The sequence below is a fragment of the Varanus komodoensis genome, unplaced genomic scaffold, assembly GCF_004798865.1.
Source record: "Varanus komodoensis strain SLA01 unplaced genomic scaffold, ASM479886v1 scaffold24, whole genome shotgun sequence".
Lineage (NCBI taxonomy): Eukaryota > Metazoa > Chordata > Lepidosauria > Squamata > Varanidae > Varanus > Varanus komodoensis.
In genome coordinates this window covers 4924801-4951351 of record NW_025335641.1, presented here as the reverse complement: position 1 = coordinate 4951351, position 26551 = coordinate 4924801, and the positions used below count along the sequence as shown (strand labels likewise).

Genomic DNA, 26551 nt, shown 5'->3' with positions numbered 1-26551 from the left:
ATGGTTGCCTGGCTGAGTTTGGTAATAGAGCTAAACACTGTGTATATTCTGGCACCTCAACATACTGTGCATTACCAAGACCAGTTTTAAAATTTACTATGCACTTCAGTAAGAAATTTGAATAGCAATTCAAAGTTGATGTTATTGGTGCCCAAGTCAACAATCATTTTTATTTGTATTTACGTATTTTGATGCTAAATCTTATCTAAAGATGGATTAGTGCATAATCCACTGCTTGTTTAGATTGAAGAAAGGCCTCCAACTCCAACCATGCAGCATTCAACCAGCTGAAATTGTAGACCCTTTTTCTATCTAAATAGACAGAGTGTTACACCATTTATCACATGGGAATACAGAATGCAATATATAGCACTGTGCTGAACTGAAACGCTAAAAAGAGGCATGCCACTGATACCCTTCCATCATTAAGGACTTTGTAGACATGGTTAATTCTGATGAAAGCATGTATGAAAACACAAACAATACTAACAGAAACAAACACATTTAGAATTACCAGATGATCCATAGATTTCACTTGAACCATTGTTTACTAGAAAGTCAGGCGTGAAATGTATGTATTTCCCTTTTTCTCCACACCTTCCATATTGTAAAGTATATGGATCATGTCCATGTTTCCAGTAAGGAGGAGCAACAATGACATCTGCCTAGAAACAAATAAAAATCCTATGAACAAGTTGTGAATAGGTATATGTACTAAATAATGAAAAATAAGGGCAGTACAGTTCCACAGTATCCTACACAAATTCCCTAACAATATTCATTTTATTTCAACAAGCTTAGCAAATGCATTTGTTGGGAAATACAGGAAACATATTTTTAACAAAGAAGACCAACCTGAATCCTCTTTATTATCTAAAAGAAAATATTTAGGACAGCTCTTGTCTACTCAGAAATAAGTCCCACTGAGTTCAGCAGGTCTTATTTCCATGTAAGTGTGCATAGATATGTACTCTGGATAGTTTTTTCTTGCTTGTTAATTTACAAAAATAGTATCAAGGCACAGCAATGAAATGGTATAATATATGAAGTGGCTCCTAAAGGGACCAGGAGTATAAATGCAATTAGTACCTGTAGTTGAGGCATTATGAAAATATACCCACAACAAAAAAATCAACCACTGCCCATATTTTATATAAGTGCATGTGCATGAGAGTGTGTGCACACACTACTTTGCACCAAGAACCAAACTGCACATCATTATTCACAGCGTTGCCCATGAGTGCAGATTTTCTTTTACGTAGCCAAAAAGTGGGGAAGGGAGGAGTGGACACTGTATTCCTTTGCTTGCTGGGCAGTCCTGAACCAGACGGGGGACCCACACCTGCAATTTCATTCTGGCAGGAGCTCTGCCCCATGCAAATAGCAGGCAGAGGAGTCTTGATCCTACCTGTGCCCCATTCTTTCCTCACCATAGCCGGAATCCAACTCAAAAGTCCCCCATGCTGTCTTTGTGAAAGGGCAACCCATGCAAACTGGTCCAAAGAAGACCTTATGAAACGTGACAAGTAACACATTAACTGGAGCAAAGGCTTGCTTGCTTGTTAGTGAATGAATTTGTGGGTTGGGAGTATTGACGTCTATGGTTGTCACAAAGGAAGATGTCACACTGCATTGCAGAGATATGACTCCAACATTTCAGGAGAACTGGAATAGTCTTGCTAAAGTTGGGATCAACCACAGTTTTAGCATGTTTAAACAGCACACGGTCCAATTCCTATTAACAAAGCATTGAAGGATATCAGCATTGAATACCATGATTAGTACTACTTTTACAGAGATAGATGCAATGAAGAGGCCACAGACAGATAGAAGGCACATTTTCTTTTCTTCCCACTCTGAACTAGTAAGTCTTCTGGCCATAGTAGCCCATTAATCCTCTGACTATTATATGTACCTGTATTCTCCCTTATCCATGTATCCAGTTAACCTTCCTACTTTATTATTTTTATTATACAATAAAACAAAGCAATATGGTATATAACTCCAACCACACGTAAGATAACAATTCAAAGCAAAAACATACAAAAAATAAATTATTGCATGTCATATCTCACTGCAATAAATTACTAATCATAAATACAGATATATGCATATTATTTACTGGTGTAACATCTATGGTGTAAGATCTAACAGACTTCAGATAAGTTACTAACAGACTCTGCACTATTAAAAGGGATAACATGAAAGCCGCAGATTCAGCAGGGACAAGTGCCAAGTCCTCCATCCTGGAAAAAGAAACCAAATGCATCGATATAAGATGAGGAATACGTGGCTCAGCAGAAATGAAAAGGAAAAAGACTTTGGAGTTTTTGTGGACAACAGGCTAAATATGAGGCAACAATGCAGTGCAGCCACAAAAAGGGCAAATGCTATCTTGAGATGCATTACTAGAAGTATTACTTCCAAATCACAAGAAGTAGTAGTTCCTCTATTCTCCTCACTAGTCAGACCTCATCTGGAATACTGTGTCCAGTTCTGGGCTCCAAGATTTAAGAAAGATGCAGGAAAATTAGAAAAGTTCCAGAGGAGGGCAACGAAAATGATCCAGGGTTTGCAAACACTGCCCACTGAGGAGAGACTGAGAGAACTGGGCATGTTCAGCCTTGAGAAAAGAACAATGGTGGTGGGGGTGGGGTGGGGTGGTATCACTCTATAAGTACTTCAAAGGCTGTCGCAAAGAAGAAAGTCAAGATCCCTTTTCACTGACACCAGAGTGTAGGACACGGAATAATCAAGTCAAGTTGCAACAACCCAGATTCAGGCTAGATAATCAAGAAAAGTTTCCTCACTACCAGAGCAGTACGGCAGTATAACCAGTTGCCTAGAGAGGTCATGGGCTCTAGAGACATTCAAGGCAAAACTGGACAGTCATTTGAGTGGTATTAACTGGTGTCTTGCAAGAGCAGAAGGTTGGACCCGATGGCCTTCACGCCCCCTTCCAACTCTACTATTCCATACGTCTATGAAATCTTGCCAGACTAATCTGATTTCATTTTTTGATTGGGTGGATAACCTCCCTGATGAACTTTGACTTGAGAAAAGCTTTTGACAAAGTGCCCCATGATGTCCTGACTAGCAAACTAGGTAAAAGTGGACTAGATGGAAGAACTCTTAGGTGGATCCACAGTTGGCTACTGAATCGGACTCAAAGTGTCCGCATCAATGGTACCTTCTCAAACCAGGGGGAGGTAACAAGTAGGGTACCACAGGGTTCAGTCCTGGGCTCAGTGCCCTTCGACATTTTTATTAACGATTTGGATGAAGACGTTCAGGGAACAATTATCATTTCAGCAAATGACACAAAACTGGAGTGGGATAGCTACCCTGAAAGACAGAAAGAAGATTCAAAGTGAATCATGACAAGTTGGAGAACTGGGCTGAAAAGAACAGAATGAAATTCAGTAGGGACAAATGGAAAATTCTGCACCCAGGAAAAAGAAACCAAATGTGTTGTTACAAGATGAGGAATACTTGGCTCTACAATACTGCAAGTGAGAAGGATCTTGGAACAGTTGTAGATCACAAGCTGATTATGGGTTACCAATGTGATGTGGCTGCAAAAAGGGAAAATGCTATTTTAGGCTGCATAAATAGAAGTATCACTTCCAAATCATTTGAAGTACTAGTTCACCAGCCCTTTCAAGTTCACCAACCCTTTACTCAGCACTGTTTAGGCCTCACCTGGAGTACTGTGATTACTTCTGGAAAGCGTTCAGAGGGCAACAAGGATGATCCAGGGACTGAAAACAAATCCCTGTGAGGAGCGATTGAAAGAACGGGGCATGTTTAGCCTCAAGAAGACTGAGTGGGGAGATGACAGCATGCTACAAGCACTTGAAAGGCTGTAACAAAGTGGAAGGAGGGGATCTTCTCTTGATCATCCCAGAGTGCAGGGCTCAAGTCAGGTTGATGGGCTCAAGTCAGGTTCCGCATGAACTTCCTGACTGTTAGAGCAGTACTATAATGGAATGGATTACTTAGGTCAGTGGTGGCGAAACTATGGCACACTTGCCACAGAGGGCACACAGAGCCCTCTCTGTCGGCATGTGAGCCAAGTTGTCCCAGCATCACCCCAGCAGCCAAGCATCAGATAACAGTGCACATAGGAGCCATGTGCATGCTCGAAAAAGGAGTAGTGGTGCCAGGCAATGACATCACAAGCCGCGACTCATTGGCCGCAACTCATCCAAGCTTTCGCATGGCCGGTCAGTGCGTTGCCAAGGATATATATATATTTCCTTGGACTGGCTGTGAGTAGTTATTCTAAACTAAAACCTCAGTTTTCAGGTTTTATTGCAGTGTTGGGACTTTGCGATAAATAGGTGGGTTTTGGGTTGCAGTTTGGGCACTCGGTCTCTAAAAGGTTCCTCATCACGGACCTAGGGAGTTCGTGGGATTTCCACACCAGAGGCATTCAAGAAGCAACTAGACAGCCATCTGAGAGGGATGTATTAACTCAGTGTCCTGCACTGAACAGGGGCTTGGACCAGATGGCTCTCTGGACCCTCCCAACTCTATTATTCTATGATTCTATGAAAAAATGTGTAATTTAGCAATGAAATATCAATGTTTGCATGTTAACAACCCTTCACACTTCTTAGAGCCAATGCTTTTGGATGAGTTGCCTAGGATAACTCTCAATTTAATCTTTTTCCCCCTTGAATTAGGAGTCTGATCTTTTTTGTTTTCTGTTGGTAGGTTTGTTTAGGAAAGGAATAGTCTTAATAATTTTCAAGTTACTTTTGCATACTGTTTTTGGTCTGCTGCAGGAGAAAAAAAAGATTCCAAATGTAATATTTAAAATTGTTAGTGAAGATGTCTTTTGTTATTCCAGCTTATTAAACCACCATCCCTGGTGGTTTAATAAGCTTTATTAAGGAAAGGTTTTGAGGATGATAGTCTGAAGATTACTTATAGAACAATCTTATATTTATTAAAGGATATGCTACCCAAGATTTGCTGCGGGCTACTACCTTTAAGTGTGAATAGCCCCAATTCAAAGCATTAAACATACTAGTTTATACAAGAATAATTTGTACATCAGGGAATGCTGATATTTACTTTGGAGTTTTCCAAAAAAGTGTTATAAGCCTCTTAGGAAGTAATCTTATGGTGGCTGGAAAAGTCTCCAGGTGACAATAAGACATTTCAGAGGTTTCCCTCTGAAGTCATAGACACTGCTGTGACCTTTGAAAGAGAAATCTGAACAGATTTTTTTCGTCCCACACAAAGAATTCACACACTGCAAAACGTAAGTAGCTACATAGGCAGCACTTCTTCACAGTGCGTATTGTCTATGTTAGCTATTCTATTAGCATATCTCCTCCAGCATAATTATAGGATTGCTCTGTTAATTACCTGGACCAGCCTTTCTACAGAAGTTGACCCATCTGTGAATATTCTCTTTTCAAGTAAACCAAAAGAGAGTTCTTCCTTATAAACTCTAAGGGTTTTTCCCCCTGCATTTAATAGTATATTGTGTTCATAGTTGCCTCTTTCTGGATTTAATTGTACCTTTCAGTTATAGTTGTTCAGTAAAATTTTGCAATATAAATTATCAACATGTAAAATTTGTTTATCCTATTCCTAATAGCTTCTGCTGAGGTCATTGTTCCCTGCATCTGAATTCAAGAAGTTCCTAATTCACAAGTTATGAATAAACAAAAGCATCCTAAGCAGACAAGTGGAAAACAGATGTGTATTATTGCACAAACTGGTTTTAATTTTTACCTTCACGTACTGCTCTTGCTTTGGCTTTGCATAAGTGTTTGTTTTCCATGTTGCAGGTATTAAGATTTTGATACTCCCAAAATAGACTCTTCCTTGTGTTGCATTGAATAAATAAAAGGATGCCTCAGTCATCATTTCCTAATAAAAGAATGTAGTAACAGGAAAGTGTCTTAACAAGAATTAGCAGTTCATGCAAATATGTAGTTAGAAACCATTTGGTAATTAGCTAATCAGACTGGCATTATGTTTCAGAGGAAAATGAGTGATCTTCTATCTAGTGAATCTAGAACAGTGAGTATAGAAATCCTTCTTTCAAACGTTTTTCTTATGAACTTCGGGAGCTACTGTGATGGGTCTGTATGCAACAGTAAGACAGGTTTTTTCCGGGTTCTGGCTTATTGGATAAAAGCATTCTGGTGCACACTGCCCACTCGCTCCTGCTTCGCTTCTCCTTCATGAGGAGCAGCTATACAATCCAGGAAATGTCCATCCGTGGTTTGTTTAACGTTACATCCAAGGTGGGATCCTTGGTTTTTTGCACTCCTAACAAACCAGGATAATATGCCACAGTTTGCTCTAAATAAAATATTTTTTTCTTTTTTTTCTTTTTATAGATAAGAAAATAAAGAAAAAGTAACATGAAAAAAGATACCATGGGACCTTACACAAAAATTATATATAGCACTAAGTAAGGGAAATTACACAAAAGGTCAATAATTATTATTACTTCTATCAATTTTATAACAACAATTTTGACTTAATTATACTTGGTTATTTTAAAAAGCCTTTAAATGGGTATCAATTAGCTAATAATTCATCTAAAGAAAGCCCATCAGCTAGCTTAAATTCAAGCCCCTGCCACATTAGGTAGAGTCCATGGTAAGACGAACACCTGCAATAGTCTGGCAGAGGTGGTCTTTGCTAAACACCCTTACATGTCCTGCATATTCATTTACTGCCTTTCACATCTCCATGTTTAGAGCAGATGTTATAAATAGAAAAATTCTGTTCTGGCAATGTTGCTCTGAAGTTGAGATGTATCTGCTTTTATCAAATTTGCCTTAGAAAAGAAACCAAGGCAGTATGTAAATGGGTTGTAAGGCACTTTGTTCCCAGCCCCAAATCAGACATGCCTTTATTGATGTAGTATAAAATATTTATTAGCTGCTCTTCAGTCAAAGTCCTCTGAATACCTTACACAACCAAGCAATAAAAAACTATCAAGTAACAACACACAGAAAAGGTCCCAACAATATCCCATAAAATACCAACATATGAACAACACTCCAAAATGCAAACATATTGGAACTGAAAGCTTTTACTACCAGGACTAAGCCTTATCAGCCCATTACAACTGGGGTGGAGGGGGAACAGAAGCCAAGAAAGCACCAAATGACCAGTTCTGAGGGGATGGGAGTGTCTCTGTTGTTGGGAAATAAATCCTGGTAGAAAAATGTTGCTTACATGTGCCTTTGCATTATAAAATCAAATCTACACCACTCTCTCAGAAGGCACTAGCTTTCCAAGCTAGGTCACTGTTTAGCCTTGCTGCTGCCTTATGGCATTCTTAGCTAGACTGAGAAGTCTCACTAATACTATTATGGAGGAAATACCTGTTTTCTCACCAGCTGCAGAAAAACGGAAACAATGGTGTCCATTTGTTACTGAATGGACCCACCTAAATATCTAGTCTCACAGAGGCAAGCCCCTGCTGAGTGTAGTTGTCAAACCAGATTTCCTGAATGGTTCCTCCATCAGACACATTTGCATGTTTAAACAGACAGACCCAGCTGACCTGAACTGTCAAGAATTTACTGGACTGACCTATCAATACAGCAATCAGCAATGTTTCCATACTAGTGTTACCAGTATTTCTGATCAGGTTAGAACATTATGTCATGCCTAAATGCATCAAGATGCTATTGGACCAACATTATCTGGAAACTTAACACTCTTTATTGGAGTACATGACTAATAGGTTATAAAAGCGTCTGTACATGTGCTGTACCCTGTAATTTATTATTGTTAGTGACTGCAAGAAACCTAGGGGGAAAACCTGGGACTTCAGGCAAGCTTGATATAGCTTGTCCCCTGACTTGCGTATTCAACAGGGCTTACTTCAAAATAGTTTTACTTAGGATCAGAGCCTGAGGCTGCTACCCTAAGCATGCTTGTCAGAGATTAAGTGTGCTTCCAAAGAAGGCTCTGATTCTGAATTGCTCTGCTTCATTCACTGCATTTTAGAGGGATCTGACTTCATCACCTCCAGTCTGCATGCAATCCTCCAATGTTTTTTCATTGCTTCTTCCATCTTTTCTCTACACACACACACACACACACACACTCCACCATGGAAAGAAAATTAGAACAGCTATTAGAAATGCCTTTTGTTTGACAGTGCTAAAGGAGAAGCCTTTGTGTGGAAGCACTCTAAGTCACACTAGACTCAGAGTGCTTACATCTGCCTAAAATTTGGGGGGCTTGCACAACAAAGCTGTAATTCCATGTATACTCATTAAATAACACGGGATGTTCTTTTGTGTAAACAAACACAAGATTGTGCCACAAGTCATTCTGAAAATGTTTGAATGGTCAGCCACTTCCCAAAATCTTAAATCTCAAAGCACAGGATGCCCAGCAATGGTAGCCAAGCTGTATGAAAACCCAAAGGACATTTCTATTCTACAGAACTCAACTGATTTAAAATTATAGTTCTGAGAAGGGGAGACAAGGAAGCTCTGAGACAAGGCAAGACCAATAAGAATTCTTTGGGACATTTCATGACAAAGGGGTGGATTTGTTGGGTGGATAGAACCTAAGGCAGGTAGAATCTAATTTGATATGTTGGATAATAGAAAGAGGGAAAAACAATGGAAACTGTATTAGCAGCTGAAAGTCTGATGAGGCAAATGCCAATCAAGATTTGCCCAGAATGGCTCAGGAGTAACACATTCCTAAAACCCTTTGATGCTTATGAAAACATTGTCCATCATGCTCCATGATAACAAAAAGGAGACAAAATGTACCATCTTCCTTATTCTAACTGTGTAAACATTTTGCCATAAAGTACAGTAGGGAAAAGGCCATTCTACAGATTTCAGGTCACCCCTTTCAAGACAGAAACGTGTGCACACTTCACAGGCAGTTTCAGCAAAAGTCTGATTCAAAACAGAGCTTGCTTGGCCAATTATAATTGCTTCTGTGAGTTTCACAAAGTAGACATGGGCTTAGAAAGCCAAACAAGTAGCTTCTTGTTCTTGCATGTTCACATGCACTCACTGAAAACTTCTAGCATTTCTAGGCCACTCCTTAATTCTCCCATTTTAATAACCATGTTCAAACACCACAGGGTCAATATGTTTCATCTAGTCTGCTATGAAACCCTCAGGCAGTTTCAAACCATGATAGTCCTTAATGTGATATATGTGTATTCATTTGTAGTAATTATTTTATCAAGGGGAACAAGCTTACTACCAAGATAGGCCAGGAAATAAACTCTGTTCCCACAATATAGACTGAAATTGATAAACAATGCAACACTAGATATCTTTGTTCCAAAGTCCTTTTGTCTTGACTAAGTTCTTTTGTCTTGACTTTGGAGCAATGTCCTTTTGTCTTTACTTAAGACCTTTTGTCTTAACTGAAATGGGGTTTAGTTCTTGATGTGTTTAGGGTTGCAGTTATGCAGTGCAATCATATGCATGTTTGAGCAAAAGTTAATTACACTCTGTTCAGTGGGACTATGCCCAACTAAGCAAGCACAGGATGAAGCAGCCTTACTCAAGCTAAACTGACAGGTCTCAGCCTAGCAGTCATACATAGTGCTATTTATACGCATAGAGTTTTAGAGCAGTGCTTCACAAATGATGGGTCTCAGCCCATTTTTCAGAAGGGACTCAGAGGGACCAGCCAGTACCTCTGGCAGGAGGGAAAGAAAGGTACTGTCATGCGGGGAATACGTTATAAGTTAAGCACGAAAGTAGGGAAGAGGAAATGCCACAAAACGAGTAAGAAAATTTTCAGAGGTATTTGGGGTAGATTGGGGGTGGATGAAAGCAATACAAAATAAGATGTCCTCCAGGCAGATCTACACATTCAGCCTGAAATGACTCATGAGGCCATCAGGGACTATGCATGTACATAACCTGAGCTGAATTGTATAACCCCATGCTACCAGGATAATAGCTGTGGCAAAGAATTTAGCAATTTCCAAAGAGGGATTAAGTAGCAACACAAAATTTTAAAAATTGCCAGCTGATGCCAAACTCCACCTGTATCTGCTGCCATTTTCGGCCTGGCTGTGCCCTTATACTCCCATGATGTAACCTGTGGGCCTTCACCTTTTTCTCCTCGATCAAGAGGGCCCTGAGGATAGAAAGTTCGAGTGGATCCCGCCCTGCACTGCTTTAGAGAGTAGGAGATAGTAGGCTCGTGCCCAGCAGTCTAAAATTTGACACCAGGAAGAGTGGGATGAAACACTACTGGGATGAGCTCTCCGCACCTTACCTTTATGCATGCGTACAAGCTACAGGCTACCTTATTACTAACAGTCCCAAGCAGCTTACAGAGATTCAAAAAACAAACTTTTTAATAAACAAATTGCAATTAATATAACACCGTAATAAGCTCACAAATCACTTTCAAATAGAGAAGATACGTTGAAACATTAAAGGCAGAGGAATAAAATCCAGAGATAAAAGCTGCTTGGATTCACAACGAACCCTCTTCGAGGAGGAGACGGTCCGTGGCGCAGCACGTGACCCGAACTCAACCCAATGCGATGCTCGTTCCGGGTGGCTTGTATGTTACCTTAATGCCAGAGACGATTTTCTGATCTTCAGGGACCGAGGGGTTAATGGCCGCAAGCAGCCCATGGTAAGCGTTGCCCTGGAGCGTCACGGCGGCGCCCCCTACAAGCAGCTGGAGGAACGCGAGAGTCAGAGCCGAGCGCAAGGGGCAGCGCGCGGGCGCCGCGGCGGCAACAGCCTCGGCGGCCCTGCCGCGCATCTCGCAGGCTCCACCTCGGGTGCTTCACTCTGCGGCAGCCGCTCGCCGGTGTCCAACAGGTTTTGCCTGCAACATAGAGGAGGAAAAGCAGAAGGCGGCGGGTACTGACGCTTTTAATTGCAAAATGAGGCGGATGCTATTAAGAAATGTTTTTAAAGGATTTATGTCCTTGTTACCCTCGGCGGATTCGAACTTGTTCATCCTCTCCTTGCTGTTGTCTCCCTGAGCAGGATGTTTTCCAAGGAAAAGCAAGTTTCTTAACGGCGCAATCCAGTGCATGCTTAGACAGAATTTTAAAAGTTCTGGCTGGCTGGAGAACAAGGAGCTTGATGACTCTTTCCCTGTCCGAATATGCCCTTCCAGGGTACTTTTCCTGAAATGTAGGTGGGAGCCACGTGGCTGCTGGTTCAGTCCTTACATCTATGGAAATTTCATGGAAAGGAATGAAATAGAGGGTGGCGGTTGTAAGGCATTTTTGCTGTGCCTAAACATGCATAGGATTTCACTAATGCTTTTTTATACTGCCCCATCGCCAACACTCGGGTGGGGGTTACCGAACAAAAATCAAAATGTTAAAATACAGTAATAACACAATATTTAGTTTAAAATAGAATTAAATCAAAGGAAACAAACCCAAATTAAAAACCAGCAGTGGTGCACAGTTCTGTAAAAAGATACTTTTAAATCTGATTGACTAAAAAGCCAGGCATTTAAAGATATTAATCTGTCAGTGAAAGGAGCATGATGTAGGCAGCAGGTGAGCCTGCTGGAATGCCACAACTGATCTTAGGGTCCCATATGTCTTAGAGGAGACCCTTCAGGGGTAATTGTTCTAAGGCACTTTGAGATGAAGGCATCGTAGTAGTAACAGAAGGCACTTGGCAGATATTCCATCTTTTCTTCCATGAATGAGACATGGCTATGAAGACATACCTTTTTAAATAAATTCTTTAATATCTAAGTCCTTTGTGAATGCTTAGATATTCACAAAGCAATAAAACTTTATTGGTTTTATTATACTGTTCTGTTTTTATGCCATATGACTTTTTTGTGTCGTTTTATTGTGTGAGCTGCCAAGGGAGGACATTCTGGCAGTTACAGGCAGCATAAAAAATTGTGTATAAATGAATAAATGATTATGCTTTTATAGCACCCAGATTTTCTGTGGTAGGACAAACAAATAATTAAAAAGCCATACAAAAACATGGGAGGGTTCTGTAGGGATTGGATCTGCTTCTCCCAGAATACAGCATTCAGTGGTGAACACTTCAGATTCTGAATGGGAAGAATAGGTGGGGTTGGAATTCTTAGCTGAAATACCAATACCAGCAAGTTTCAAAATAAGTCAAGTGTTTGCTAAGAACCAGCCCCTCTCTGGTTTGGGAGAAACTCTGAACAGGGAGGACCAGAGAGGAGGAATATTACTTAATAAGTCTCGTCATCCAACACCAGGTCAAAAGAGCTAGACAATTAAGTAACATCCAGCATTCCTGTTATCTGGCCCACAAGTAATAGGAACCTCCTTGGATTGGTTCACACAGTAGCCACAATCCATCATGGATTAATTATATCACTATGGGTTGTGGGTGCTAGTGGCCAGTTTGAATATTTGGGCCATATACAAATGGTAGACAGTCACTATGGTTTATCATGGTGTCCAGACCCAGCAACTGATGGGGGTCGTGTCATAGGTCACAAATCACCCAGCATCCATGGCCTATTTTAAGTTTGTAGGTGATTTATTAACCATGCCATGGCTTGAAAATCCAAAATGACTGCCAACATACATCTCAACCTGCTTCCTGCAATGATATATGAATCAAACCACTGTTGTTTAGATGCTTTGGAAGGGACTTCTGCACACACCACACAAAAGGAGAAAGGGCAGAGTTAAGGGAGCAGGAGAAAAGACCTGGCTAGTGGAACTGGAAGAGTGAAAGTCAAAGGCAGGGATAGAAGGAGATAAGTTATGAAGGGATATTAAGATAAGAGAAGGAGAGGCTGTGCTAGAAAGTTAAAGTAGTAAAAGCAGCAGTTTTTTTAAGGAGCAGATAATGGTAGTGATATTTTCCACAGTTCTCATGTCTCATCTCAAGTTGTTGAGAGCTTTTGTAACATGCCCATCTGGCCTTTTTCCTTTTGCTGGAGAAGGCGCTCTCTGCATGTTTACCTAGGAATAAAGCCCAAAGAACTTAATGGGATTTACATCTGAGTTGGCATGTTTAGGTTTGCACTGCCTGGCTGCAATTCTGTGCACACCTGTTTAGGAGTATCCCTTATGGAACTTAGTGGGGTTTACAGCAGAGTGAACCCAGATGGAATAGAAGCAGGCTTCACATCTATAATCGGCTATCCGCATTTGCCAAGAAGATCCAACAACACCACACTGTGACTACTAGGTAATGTGCACAGAACTGAAGAAGACCTAGTGTATATTACACATTTATTGTCAGTGACTGTTTTGCAATATCTGCTGGGCATTTCCTTTGCATCAATAAAAAGGAGATAGCAAGATTAGCATGAATCACATGGTCAAACATCTTCTGGTTTGTTCTTGAAGTGTATTAATATTCTGCTTAAGCTTCAAATCTAGATTAGCTAGGGACATTTCTCAACATTACCCCTTGACAAATGCTACCCACACTAACACACTGACATGAAATTAAAACTGAACTGTTTAAGTAAATCCTAGCATCTAACAAGCTTTGGCTTGAACCGGACACTGAAGAAAGAATAGGGAATGATATTTCGAATATTTATTATTTATCATTAAAATAATAGGTCATTCTGCCAATGAAACAGCTCCTGAGGAATGGAGAAGAACAACTGTGGACTAATATCAGCAAATTATTCCCAAATTATTATGGAAGAATGCAAAAAGACTTCCCATAGGAAAAAATATATGTGTATGTTTGGGGGGTGGGAGAGATTAGATAAATGACCAAAGAAACACATTTGCTAAGGACGGGTAAGAAGCAAAAGGTAAGAAGCAAAAGGTGACAGAAATAGATGTTGATGGTCTTATAAAGTGCCTAAAATTTAGTAAGCACTGTACAGAAAGAACAAGAAAGTCACAATTTAGTAAATAGGATACAAATAGAGAAATGGAATTGGAAAGGAAGACAAAAAGCAAGCAAATCCAGGTACCAATTCTGAATTTGTAGCACATTACATGATGTCAGCATATCATCTGTCCTGAGCAGGTGGGCCTCCCCGTCTTTAACTATATATAGGCAGGAGTCCTTAGTTTTATCATTGATGGGCATGAAGAAAGTCTCTTGATAGCATGGAAGATCAGTTTACATTGATTGATCTGGGGATGATCATGGGGAGATAGAATGCTAGTGTGCCTTGGCTCAGTTAATGGCTCAATTCAATACTTGCTATGATACTTAGGAAGTTGCCTTATCCACTCAGACCATTGGTCCATTAGAGTAGTATTACGTGCAACAGTCTTCCCCAACTTGGTGCCCATATCAGTTTCATTCAGTATGGCCATTGCCAGAGATAGTGGGATTTGTAATTTACAGCAGCCTTCCCCAACCTGGAGCCCTCTGTATGTGTTGCACTATAACACTCATCATTCCACAGCCAGGACTGGCTGTCTAGTGTTTCAGGCAGGATTCTTCCTAACCTATAATGAAGGTGCTCTACCATTCAGCCATGGCTCTTCCCTTCTAATGTACAAGTTGGTGGTTTAAAATACAGCAGGCTTTTGAATCACACATTCTGGCTTGAGTTTGACAGGATTTCGAATTTTAATTTGCAAGGAATGAACACTCGGCTTCATGGGGAAGATCAAACGTTTGAACTTCGCAGCTTTATTGATCGGTGCCCCAGTACCTGCAGCCACTAACAATAATGCATTACTGGGTAAAGGCAAACTCAACTACAAAATCACAGCCCATGTACAGACACTTTTATAACCTGCTAGTCACATACTCCAATACAGCGTGTTAAGTTTCCAGAAATTTAATGGAAAATAATTCTGATTGCTTTATTGACATGCCAATTAAGTCAAGAAATTAATTTCTTTGCAGCTTGGATCAGCCTGTGTCTGTTTAAACATGCAATTGTGTCTGATGGAGGAACCATTCAGGAAAACTGGTTTGACAACTACACTACACAGGCACTTGCCTCTGTTAAGCTAGATGATTAAATGGGACCATTCAGAAACGAATGTCTTTGTCTCCTCTGCAGCTGATGGGAACACCGGTATTTCCTCAGTGATGGTATTATTCTCCAGCAACTTCTCAGTCCAGCTAAGAATTCCAACTTCTTAAAGGATCAGCAAGGCTAAACAATAGCCTAGTCTGGGGTTCTGCTGCTTTCTGAGAAAGAGGTGCAGGGTTTTTATAACTCAGGCACATAAAAGCAACCTTTTTCTCCCAGTATTCATTTGAATTTTCCCAACAAGTTGTACAAAGCAAAGTCAAACACAAATATAGTTCTGTGTATTACTAGGGGTGAGCCAGATACTGTCCCCTAAGCACCATCAGTAAATGACTCTTACAATCACAGTTCCCTCTAACACAACCTTCCCCTACCTGGTGCTCTCCAGATGGGCTGGCCTACAACAGTCGTTATCACGAGTGATTACGTCGTGGCTGGGGATGATGGGAGTTGTTGGCCAACATAACTAGAGGCTGCAGGATTGCGGAAGGCTTGCTGTAGCACATATAGCCGACACTTTAAAAAAAAAATGTGAACAGGAATATCGCGCTCTAGCTCAAGCTGACATCAACTGAGGTCAGGATAATGATAGTGGTTTCATCGGGAACCGCCAAGCATGCTTTATTTGTGCTATATCAGATTTTTCCTCATAACATTTGTTCCTGAATTCTCGGAATTAAAATATTGCTTCCTCTATACCCTGCTCCAGCTACTCAATCTCTCCCAGAAAAAGAAGAGGGCGGGAAAGCCCCGCTTGCACAGGTCGAAACGTTGCCCATGCGCAGGAAGAAGCAAAGCGAGGGCGCCGGGGATTCCGCCGCTGCTCCTGAGCATGCCCAAGGGGAGGCGGCGAGCACGCGCAGTCGCCCGAGTCCGGAGCGCGGCCGCCACGGAGGCTCCTTCTGGCGTTGCCAGGCGGCGCTTTGCCGCCTTCCCTCCGGAGATCGCGGGCGGAGCTGACGGAGAGCGGCCATGGAGGGCAACGGGGTAATGTCGCCAACTGGCCCCTCGGAAAGGACGCCTGGAAACTCCGTGCTGTGAGGGGAGGGGAGCTGGATGTTGGGCGGGCAGAAGCGGTGGGAGGCTGGTCTGTGGCGCGCTCAGGAGAAGAAGGGCAGTGCTTGGTGGCTGGGCTTAAAGAGGTACCGGGGCACACCCCTGCCTTCGGGCTCATGCTTTGATTGCAAAGCCCTCTCAGCGTCGTGTGTGCTGGTTTTGGCTACGGGTGGTTGAGGTCTTCTCAAGCAGACTACAGAAGCGCGGCTACGTTAAACCTAATGCCGAGCTACGGTGCGGATGCCTGAAAAGCAGTATGAAAGGGTTTTCGGAGAGGTGTGAGCCCCATCATCTCTCGGTTTACAGTCAAGCCCTGTGCACGCGTTCAAGGCATTTTCCTTTTTAGTACTTTACATATTTTTATCGATAGCTGTATTCCAGCATTTTACCTCTTAAAAGGATGCACCCAAAGAAGTTTCCATAATAATAAAATCCAGGAAAGTAACAATAGAGCAACAAATGATAGATCAAAAGTCAGTGAAATGCAGTGATAGGCCTGAGCTTTCTATTTTAGGAAGGTATAAAAATAGATACAGGCATAGATCTATACTAGCATCTACAGTTATACATTCGGGCTCCTCTGAGCATTTGCAAAGTGCATTTCCCTCCCTATAAACAGATGCTAGCTTCTGGAATCCTAGAGAGTCTAGCTTCCAGGCTGAAAGTTTTATGTTTTGAAATGGCTCAGTAGTACAGTCTTTATCATAATGGTACTGTGTTAAGTGTACCTGTCTTTTGCATTGCTGATTTTGTACTGAGCTGCTTGGGACACATTTATATGGAAAAGTTGTATAGTAAATAACAAGAGCAACAAAAAGAACAGAAACAGGCTTGAGTTCTCCCATTTCCCTGGCCAGAAATAAACAGGGATGTGTATGTACATCAACTATAGTCTCATCTGTCTAGGATGCAGAGTTTGCAAAATGCAGCATGCAGCAGAACCATGGCAAATATTCTGTGGACTGCTGTGGACTTATCATATGACGGATGAGATAATTATGCCAGACCAAAGGAGAGTTCTTTGATTTCTTCCTGTTCCTTCTTCCAGCTGCAGTGTCCCACTCTAATCTGTAGCGGAATCAACTGATTTTCAGCCAGTTTTCCAGGGGACATATGCAGCTGCAGCAGGAAGGAGGGAATGAGAAAAAAGAACACAATTTTGTGTGTGACAGAGCTGTTCTTTGGATTCTACCTATTGTACTATGTTGTAATCATAAACAGAATCAATGGGGGGATGTGCTTACTCCTTACAAAATACTAGGAAAGGCTATTTGCATGGTCCTCGCCCCTCAAATTCATGTTGCCGACCCTGTGCCTCCCCCTCCCCCACATTCTCCTGGTGCTGTGTTTTACCTGCATTTCTATATCCCAAGATGCTCCAAAATAAATAAATAGAAAGTCTCATTTCCTCAGGAGGGGAACTGTAATAACCTTCAAAATGGGGTAGAGTATTATTGGCTTCTCTTCATCATCCAACTTTCTGTTTTAGGGTTTGGCTACCTTCTAATCTCATGGCCTTTATAGAAATAAAATCTTAAACTGATTTAGAGCACAGTCATATGCAAGTTTATAAAGAAAAAAATCCTGCATCTCCTAGCAAAGCTGGAAATCTTAGGTCTTTTTTCTGACTAGTCATGCATAGGATTTCACCCTAAAGCTGGCATTAATAGATGGAGATAGACCTCAGTTTCAAATATAACCTGGCTGACTGCTGGAAATAAGAAGTGCCCCTGACACATTCTGCTGCCTGGACAAATGCACACCTGTAGTAGATACAGCTTTGCTTGTGCCTAAGAGACTGTGAAAATGTCACACTTGTATATATAGAATTGGACTTGGGCATCAGTTAAATAGATATTTAAGAATTAAGTTATAAGTAATAACCTGTGAAATATTTCTCATTTTCTTTGGAAAATTACAGAAATGCTATCTTTATTAAACAATGCTTTTCATTTAACCTTTCACTTAATTTTAAGGTTGAGTGTGTACTCTACAAATGTCAGTGCAGGTTTTTTAGCATTTGATAAACTTTAATAAAAAGTCACATATCATTTTGTATGTTTATTTGTCAGAAGGAAGAGGATGGGTCTCTATCTAGCTGGTATGGACAGAATAGTGATCTGTCCCATTACAGTGTGCAAAGGGAGTTATTTTCTTCTAGCAGTTGTAAGGTACGCTATAAAAGGTTTTGTTACTGAAATATGTGTTACATTCACACCCATATAGACAATTGGAGCACCGTCACCCCTATTTCAAAATATTCTCTACAAACATTTTATTATTTAATCATTAGCATTGCTTATCTACCAATCAATAAAATGTCTAATTAGTTCACCTAGAAACATGACTTAGTTTCTATCAGATTTTAATGATAAAAAGTTATTAATGTATGAAAAGTAATTTGACTACCTGGCATGCCATCCAAATTTTATCTTAAGACTTGAAGTTAGCTACAGTACCCATGGCTTCAGTACCAACAAATTACACACACACAGTTTTGTTCTGGAGAATTTGAAAATTTCAACACTATTTTGTTAACTTCAAATTGACCCAATAACGTGATTGCCCTAATATGGATTTTGGGTTTTCTTTTTCTCTGTGTATATGTGTGTGTGTAACTTTGGTATATTTTACATAGTGTCTGGTTTTGAAGGAACCTATTTAAAATCCAGCCAGCCATTTTCAATCCTGTTTTGAAAATAGAAGTCATCGAGTGAAAGTGAAATGCCAGGGATTCCTATGTAGTTCCATACATTCATGTAATATTATGTGAATGATATTTTTTAGGACGTAAGACTTATGCCAAACCTTACTTACGGGGAAGCAGAAAAACGTTGTTCAGTTATTCAGTCCTGTGATACAAGTTTTAAAAAAGATGGTCTTGGGACGGAAACATCTAGCCAACTTGGAAATTATTTGAGCTCTCGAAATGAAGATGCGAACAGTTCAAAGAATCATGTAAGAGATGTTAAAAGTACAAATAATGTTAATGAAGGCATTGGCTTCTTTACTAGCTTTTGTTCATCAATAGAGAAATGGTCATTTTTAGCTGCATATTTGATGACTTGTAAAAACCTACCTTTGTTCATGTCTGTGATAATGTACAGAATGAGTGGGTTAATTGGCATGGAGAGTTCCGGGGTGGCCTCCATTTACCATGGTTATATTGTGTGAACAGTACTGTGTAAAGTTGGGTATCGGAGTGAGTACTCACTTGTAAGCATGGGCTGCATTGACCATTAGGAGATGCACAGTAAACTAAAGTCTGGGATGACTGCACTTACATTTTATACTTTCCTAAACCCTTTTCTATCCAACTAAATCCAGAGGTGCTGCCAGATTCAAGGGTCTCCTGGAAAAAAAGACCAACGTGAAGATTTCTTTTTCCCCCTCCCACTTTAAAAAAAAAGTACACAATGGAAAAGGCTACCATTTCTTTTGTACCTGGTAGTTGAGGGGACAAAATGGACCTGAAGCATCCTGTTCAGTCTCTTGCTACAGGCTGCATGTCACTCTGCCTCCTTACCAGGTCACAGGTATTAGCAGTGGCAGTGTTTCTTTTTTTCCAAAGACATTTTTGCAGGGGAGACATATGGGCCACTGTGGAGCCAAGTCCCAGATAGTTGTGCCTGCTGCGATTGTTTCTCAGAGAGTCCCTTTGGGTCCCACAGGGAAGTGCAAATGGCAGGCATGATTCTCTGGAGTTTCACTTCACAACAGCGAGTGTGCCTGCCTTACCGAAAAGAAAAAAGGGGCATTGTTACAACTGCCACTGGGAAGGCACAGTTGCTTTCCTCAACCTGCAGGGCCCCAAACCAGCACCTACAGGTCTGGCTCTAGCAGGGCTGTTGAGCTAATCGGGCAACTCTCCATGCTTTTACAAGACTCCCGTGCACCACCCTGACCTTCCATGCTCCCTTTAGCTCCCCCTTATGTCATGTTCCATGTTCTCTCCTCCCCTTCCCCTTCAAACACAAGTGCTAAACACATTGATACCATTTTTAGTCTGTTTCCAATTCGTGATTTGGGGTACCAAGACTTTCTCACTGAAAAATCAGCAATGGAAGGAGTGTGCTTTCCTGAAAGATAGCTCATTTTATTTATTACATTTATATTCCACCTTTTTTCTTCTTGCAAGGAATACAAGGCAGATCACATGGTCCTCCTCTTCTCCTTTTTTTCTCAAACACTGAGAGCTGGGTTAGGCTGAGAGCTGGCTGAGTAGGGGACTAGAACTCAATTCTCTTGAATCCCAGTGCAACACTTCAGCACACTGGCCCTAGTTTTCCTAACGTCTTGCTGGATCGCATGCTTCCTAGCAAATATTCTTTGGATAAATCACCCTGGGAACATAATTGAAGTGGAAAAATATTTACAGTAAAATAAGATAGTTATCCACTCATTCAGGGCAACAGGCCCTGCTGCTGCCCTTGGTAAATTGCATATACACCCTAAGACATGCCATCAGGGTTTTACACAGCAAACTTTCAGGGCATCTAGTGATGAAGAGGTTCTTTGAAGGCAGAATGACTTCTGATGCAATCCAAAGTGTTAGTTCATTGAAAGGAAAATATATCATTTGGCTAGTTGGTAGATACAGAAGCAAGAGACTCTCTCAAGAGAAAATGCTATTCTGGATTTTAATGCTGCATCTGTTTTTAAGGATTCTTTGGATGGGGTGGGCTGTAGAAGAAGAACAAGGGTGGAAACAACATTCAATATTTTATAAGCTTCCAGAAAGCATAGAGGTAGAATCCTTGAAGGAGAGTTGGAGTTCATACAGCAGACTTGTGAATGAACACCGAACCAGGATGAAAGAACTGTTGCCGTGTCTTAAAGGGAAATCCCAGCAAACCTCTTTGGAAGAAAGCCTGAGTGAAGGTGAAACAAAATGGTATGGTTTAAGTGAGGTGGAGATGCATATTCCACAGTTCAGATGTTTTACTCTAGAATTGATTTGTTCTTTGTTGAACTTATTCATAGCTGAAGCATGATATGATGTAATTATCTCCAGGTCTCAGACTATCCAAGTTGTTTCACAGTGCCAAATTGTATGTAAATGAAAGGTACACAAACAGGAAGTTATACTTATTATCTGAAGTTTTTTTAAAACAAACTGAAACACTGATTTATCCCTCAAAATCAGTTTGGGAAAACAAAGCACACACTTTTAAAAGAAACACATCTTTGTTGCATATTACTGGATATATTAGTTAGATATTTGAGAGAAATAATTGTTATCGCACTCCTCAGCCAGAAGGGCTCTTGGACTTACTGATGCTCACTTTAAAAAGACAATCACTGCTTACAGACATAACTTTTTAGAAGACCTGACACACCAAGGAAGTATGCAAGAAGAGCTTAAATATTCTGCATACACCAGCCATTCCATGCGTAACCAGTGGGGTCGGGTGAATCTATCACAGGTATATGCAGCTTTTTCCCTTTTGCATTCAATTATGAATGCCCCAGAAAAATCGTTGTTAGTGCTGTGCCCAGTGCTCAGTCTCCAAGCAGGAAGCTGACATATGCAGGGTCCACTATTAGGCTAACTTAAGTCCCATTCATTTTAATGAGTCTAAGTAAAATTAAGACCGACTTTTCTGGAGTTAACACATACCAAGGATGTCAGCTTGTCAGGCTTTTAAGTTGCAGGAGGTTACTTTCATTTACCTAAGGAAAGGAAAGAATAATTTGAGTTAGAGTTTACAATCCGAAAGATCAGTCTCCTAGTTTATAAATTCACAGACTCCTGATGAACACACATTTTAATAGGGATTTTCTGGGCAATCGAGAGATTCTGTCAGAATGTTAAAAGAATGGCTCTGTGAAAGGAAAGAAATGTCTGAATTATTTTGGAAGCATAAGTTGCTTTTCATTTGTAAAAGTTCCGCTGTGGAAAAAGCAGCATGCTTCTTCTTGCCTTTGTAAAGGTACATGTACTTTAAATGGGCTACTCCACATAATAAGCATTTTCTATATATAAAAGTATAGTGATAATACAAAATGTACAAATTGTTCAAGAAATGTAACTACTGCACATTTGTTTGCTGTGTACCCACATTCCGGCAAGCCTTGGTTGGCCATTGACACCTGCAGAAATGCTATGCATATGCAAGCAACATGCAGATTAGTTGCTAGAGAACAAATTGCTTTCTATGTCAGAAATGCCTAATGTTTGAAGTAGTGCTAAATGAAATGATTCCTGCATCCTTGGGCTTCCTCAAGCAGAACATCTTTCAGTTCAGCCTTCCCCAACCTAGTGCCTTCCAGATGTTTAGGACCACAACTCTCTTAATGCCCAGGGCAGCATAGTCTTTGGATTAGAATTACAGAAGCTCCAATTCTACACATCTGGAGGGTACCAGATTGTGGAACACGGTCTTAGTTTAATGTAAGAAGCCATTTCGCAAGTCCTAGGGGATAATTAACTCGATCACTATACTGTTAACATTGCACTAGCTGAAACTTTTGTGCTTGTAACTTTGTGTTTGGTAATATGTATTGCCCTTTTCTTTCTATCTTCTTTTCATTAGGTTATGGGAAGATGCCATTAATAGCAGAGTCACTTTCCAGGAAATACTTCATGAAACAGAGATGACAATTAATTCAGCTGAAATGTTTTTGCCATCATTTAAAGAAACACTTATCAGAATTTCTAAAGTAAGTTGGACAAGTTAGCAATAAATGTTACTGAATTAAATGCCTTCCAATATATGCTGTGGCTTAGAGCTTAAAAACTGGTAGCAGAGATATCTGTGGAACTGAGTTTTTCTAGACTTTTTCCTACTGAAGCTGCCTGCCTCCTTCAGGAGTCACTCTGGAGGGTTTTTTGCGGGGCGGGGGGAAATCTGACCCTTCTGGGTACCAGATCCCACCATCCAGCATTTCCTAGATGGACACACCCCTTTCTTTCAGCTTCTGTGCAGTTCTTCCTTCATTTCTAAAACACTGAAATGCTTTTCCCAAGACTTAGTTACTGACAGTTATGACCACTCGAAGAACGACAGTTACAGGTAAGCAACCTGCCTGTCTTTAAGCTACAATAAGGAGGTATTTGGCATCTCATCCCCTTCCCCCTCTTCTCTTTTACCTTTGGTCTACCCATGACTGAGTGAGGATCCCAAGAGCTTTTTCAGAATGGAATTTAGTCCTTGAACTGAAAGGGCTTCAGTGCCCCTTCTCTGGAGGTTAAGGGGGTCCTCTGGGACAACACTCAACTCAGCTCAATGGAATGAAGCTTGGAAACAGGCAGGAATTGTGGATCCTTCCTTGGCATGAACAGAATCGGCTTCCATTCATGCCAAAGCCCTGTTGGACCAAGTCTATGGGGTCAAAACAGCCATTGCTTTAAACCTGTATCTAGCAGCTACATCTTTTTTCAGTGTTATTTGTACTCTGGAATACGTGCAGGAGCTTTGATCTTTAATGCTCCCACCGCCTCCTCACCATGGTCCCAACACATCCTTATATCAAAATACACAGCCTTTCTGAGCTTTTCCTTCACAGCCTTTTAGCCAGCCAGACACAGGCAAGATGGTGTGACGCTGCACTTGCTGAATGCAAAGTGGACAAAGCTCCAGACCCAGAGGACAACTTTGGTTTGAAGAAAAGTCATTTGAGTTGTTGTTTTGCCAAACAATTTAACTGTAATTTGATATTTTGTCAGGCTTGTTACATTTCTGCATCAGATATGATAAAGATTTCTGTGCAAGAGGATTTACTGGTAAAGGAGTTACAGGCTCTCAAAACTATGAAGGGACTATTACAACTGCTACTTAGATCAAGCAAGGACAAAGAAGTAAGAGGATGTACAAAAATTGTGACCAAATATACCATTGATCACTAATACATTTAAGCATTTTTAATTATTTTGAAGTTGGATTTGTTGATAGAGGTGAAGGTTCACAGACGAAACAGCTAAGATAATATACTGCTGTGCCTGTACCTTCTCTTTCCTGGAATGAGGTGTGGCTAGTTCTCAAGTTTTGTCATCCTACCTCTGCCCTGGTAAGTTTCCATGTAGCTCTACACAGCAAAGCAAATAAGGATTCTACCCTTCCTGCTAGATATGGCAGGTAATAGCTCTTCCTTCTAAATGGATTTCACAAAGGATCAAGAACACCAGGCCAAAGACCCCCTCTGCATTTTTCCTTAAGAGGATCCAGCTATGCTGTGCACAAAGGCAATCCTTCCCACCTTACAAAAAGATGCGTGGAATTTCTCTTCTTGCAGTACATCCATTGGTAGACAAAAGATGCTGCGTCGGGCATGTCAGGCATTTGGCTTGGGCCTTGTTAGTCAAGCTGCTCCTGCAAAAGAGAACTTCACTGTACTTCTTGTTACTTAAAATTAACACACTCGTGGATGATGTCAGATATGCCAACACAAAGTGCCAGAGTGGTGGCCTGTGGTAGTGCTGGGAAGCTTTCTTGAGCCATGGGCACAGCTGGCAATATGAGAAACTGACCTGGAGAGGAGGTGTAGCAAAGGATGAGAAACCTGCTACAAAGGGTTAGTATAAGGCAGAGGTGGAGTCTGAGGCCCAGCACACAAAATTGACTTATTTGAACCCACACTTTTCTATTTCATAGCAGTCTCAGCTGCTGATAGAAAATGTGCTCAGTTTTTAAAATCAATGGACACCAAAAAGAGTGTCCCAGAATGCTTTGGTGCCTGTGGGCACCACTTTGCCTGCCCATGGGCTGCAGGAATAGCAACACTTCAACCCTGAGTTCTCCCCCAGTCATTTGGTTTGTGACCAGTGCTCAAAACAGGCAAAGGATAAGGGCTGTTTGATGTTTGAAGCAGGCCATTAACTGTACAATTTTCACTTGCTGGTTTCCAGGGAAGAATTTTTCTTTGCCCTTAGTGTAAGGGTCCAGGACAGGGGGGTTCAGATATTAGACAAACACAACAAAACGTAGGCAATAAAGTAAGATGCTACAAGGCCAGAGTCCAACTTACAGGCCAGGATCAAAACCAGGTGTCAATCATAGTTCAGTTCAATAAACAAAAGTGGGGTCAAAATGCACAGGGCAAGCAGCATTGCGAAGGTAGCTTCAGGAGGGAAGTGCCAGCACTTAAACAGCTCTTCCCCCAGTGCTTCCAGGCAGTGCTCACAAAGGCCCTAACAGCTGCAGCAGAGTCTGGGACTAATCCTGCAACTACCAGGGCTGTTATTCTGGAGTTTAGGCAGCAGGAGGGGCCTTGAAGCTGCCCGGATCCTGACACTTAGCTATTTACAGATAGAATGACTCTTTTAAATATTAGAGAGATGGCTGCTACAGGAGGTAAATTATTTTGCTGTGTTGCTTACTGTATTAGGTGACACTGAATCATTTTTGTCTGGTTCCCCATTTGTAGATCATCGGTGAACAGATTGAAGATTTGATACAGAAGTTAACTTTAAGTGAAACAGAAACCATTGTAAGTGTTGTTTTCTGGCAGGTAGTGTTGTCCTGAAAGGCAAACTTCTCCAGACTGGTGTCTTCTGGATGTGACAATACATTCCATTGATTCCCATGCTGGCTGAGGAAGATGGGAGCTGTTGGCCCACACATCTGAGGCACATCAGGATGTGGAAGGCAGGCCAAGGCACTTCCCGAGAACAGGAAAGAGGAGGTTGGCTCTGCTTTGTGCAGCCTTTGTGTCGTGCTCTTTGCTGCGTGGCCTCTCCCCATGCACACGCTCCCGATCTGTCTAAGATGAGATACGCTGTTAGGCCAGGGAAACTAAAACAAAGTGGCTGGATTCACGCAACCTGATAAGGCAGTGTCATGCGGTGGTTAGGGAGCTGGACTGGGGAACCAGGAGATCTGGCTTTTAGTCCCCACAAAGCCATGAAGCTCACTGGGTGACTTTGGGCCAGTCGCAGACTCTCAGCCTCACAGGGTTGTTTCTGTGCAGGAGAAAAGGATATAAATCCAGATCCTTGCTCTGACTGAGGTGCAGATAGCTCATGCATGCCACTGAATTTGGGGTTTACTTGTGAAAATGCACATAGGTAATAATGCAATATCCCTGATAAATTCATGTAAGAACATTTGTATATTGAGCTTGATCACACTTTCAGGTAGTCTAAAGATCATGCAGCCTAGTGCATTTCAACTGTTGGGACTGCATCTTCAGTCACCTCCAGCTGGCATGGGCAGCAGTCAGAGGTTGTAGGCCCAAACTTCTGGAGAGCCACAGGTGGGCTGCCCTGCTCAAGCCTCATGATGTTATGTACATATGTGTTTGTTTTCATGTGTACAACATGCTAAAACTTCCAGGGCAGCAAATAAAAGCTATTATACTTCTTATTCCTGCACTAGTTCTTCTATGCATGTGCTATCTTTTCCCTTTAATATCTCTTTCTGATGTCATATTTGATTGCTGTTTTGTCCATTTGAAGAGTCTCAAAAATGAAGTAATTGAGAAAGAGAGGTCTATTGTGGAACTTTTGACTCAGCTTCAGCAAGAGAAGGTAAGTTTAATTTCCCTTTGAGCAGATATTCAGTCTTCAGTCTCAGTAGCCCTAGTCTTGTAACTTGATTGTATTCCTCATCAAAGGATTCAGGGA

The 26551-nt window shown here is 41.2% G+C and overlaps 2 protein-coding genes across 8 annotated transcripts in view; one reads left to right on the top strand and one right to left on the bottom strand.

Moving 5' to 3' along the window:
* LOC123024491 (calcium-activated chloride channel regulator 2-like) overlaps nucleotides 1-10758 on the bottom strand; it is a 73491-nt gene extending 62733 nt beyond the window's left edge. Inside the window, exons 1-3 of the mRNA XM_044432244.1 lie at nucleotides 10561-10758; nucleotides 5752-5889; nucleotides 515-665 (exon numbers count right to left, since the gene is read on the bottom strand). Of these exons, the coding sequence (XP_044288179.1) occupies nucleotides 515-665; nucleotides 5752-5889; nucleotides 10561-10758 (487 nt within the window). The remainder of the gene's footprint in view (nucleotides 1-514; nucleotides 666-5751; nucleotides 5890-10560) is intronic.
* A 5093-nt stretch (nucleotides 10759-15851) lies between these two features.
* ODF2L (outer dense fiber of sperm tails 2 like) overlaps nucleotides 15852-26551 on the top strand; it is a 36257-nt gene continuing 25557 nt past the window's right edge. For 3 of the 7 annotated variants that reach the window (XR_006414959.1, XR_006414960.1, XM_044432559.1), the window contains exons 1-8: nucleotides 15852-15918; nucleotides 18060-18158; nucleotides 18775-18945; nucleotides 20718-20881; nucleotides 22524-22650; nucleotides 23657-23788; nucleotides 25354-25416; nucleotides 26384-26455. Coding sequence is in view for 5 of the 7 variants with exons in the window: in XM_044432559.1 (XP_044288494.1) it covers nucleotides 15904-15918; nucleotides 18060-18158; nucleotides 18775-18945; nucleotides 20718-20881; nucleotides 22524-22650; nucleotides 23657-23788; nucleotides 25354-25416; nucleotides 26384-26455 (843 nt within the window). In the remaining 2 variants the exon portion in view is untranslated. Of the gene's footprint in view, nucleotides 15919-18059; nucleotides 18159-18774; nucleotides 18946-20717; nucleotides 20882-22523; nucleotides 22651-23656; nucleotides 23789-25353; nucleotides 25417-26383; nucleotides 26456-26551 lie in introns of those variants that run through there. The other 4 variants (XM_044432560.1, XM_044432561.1, XM_044432563.1 and 1 more) reach the window with 4 other exon arrangements.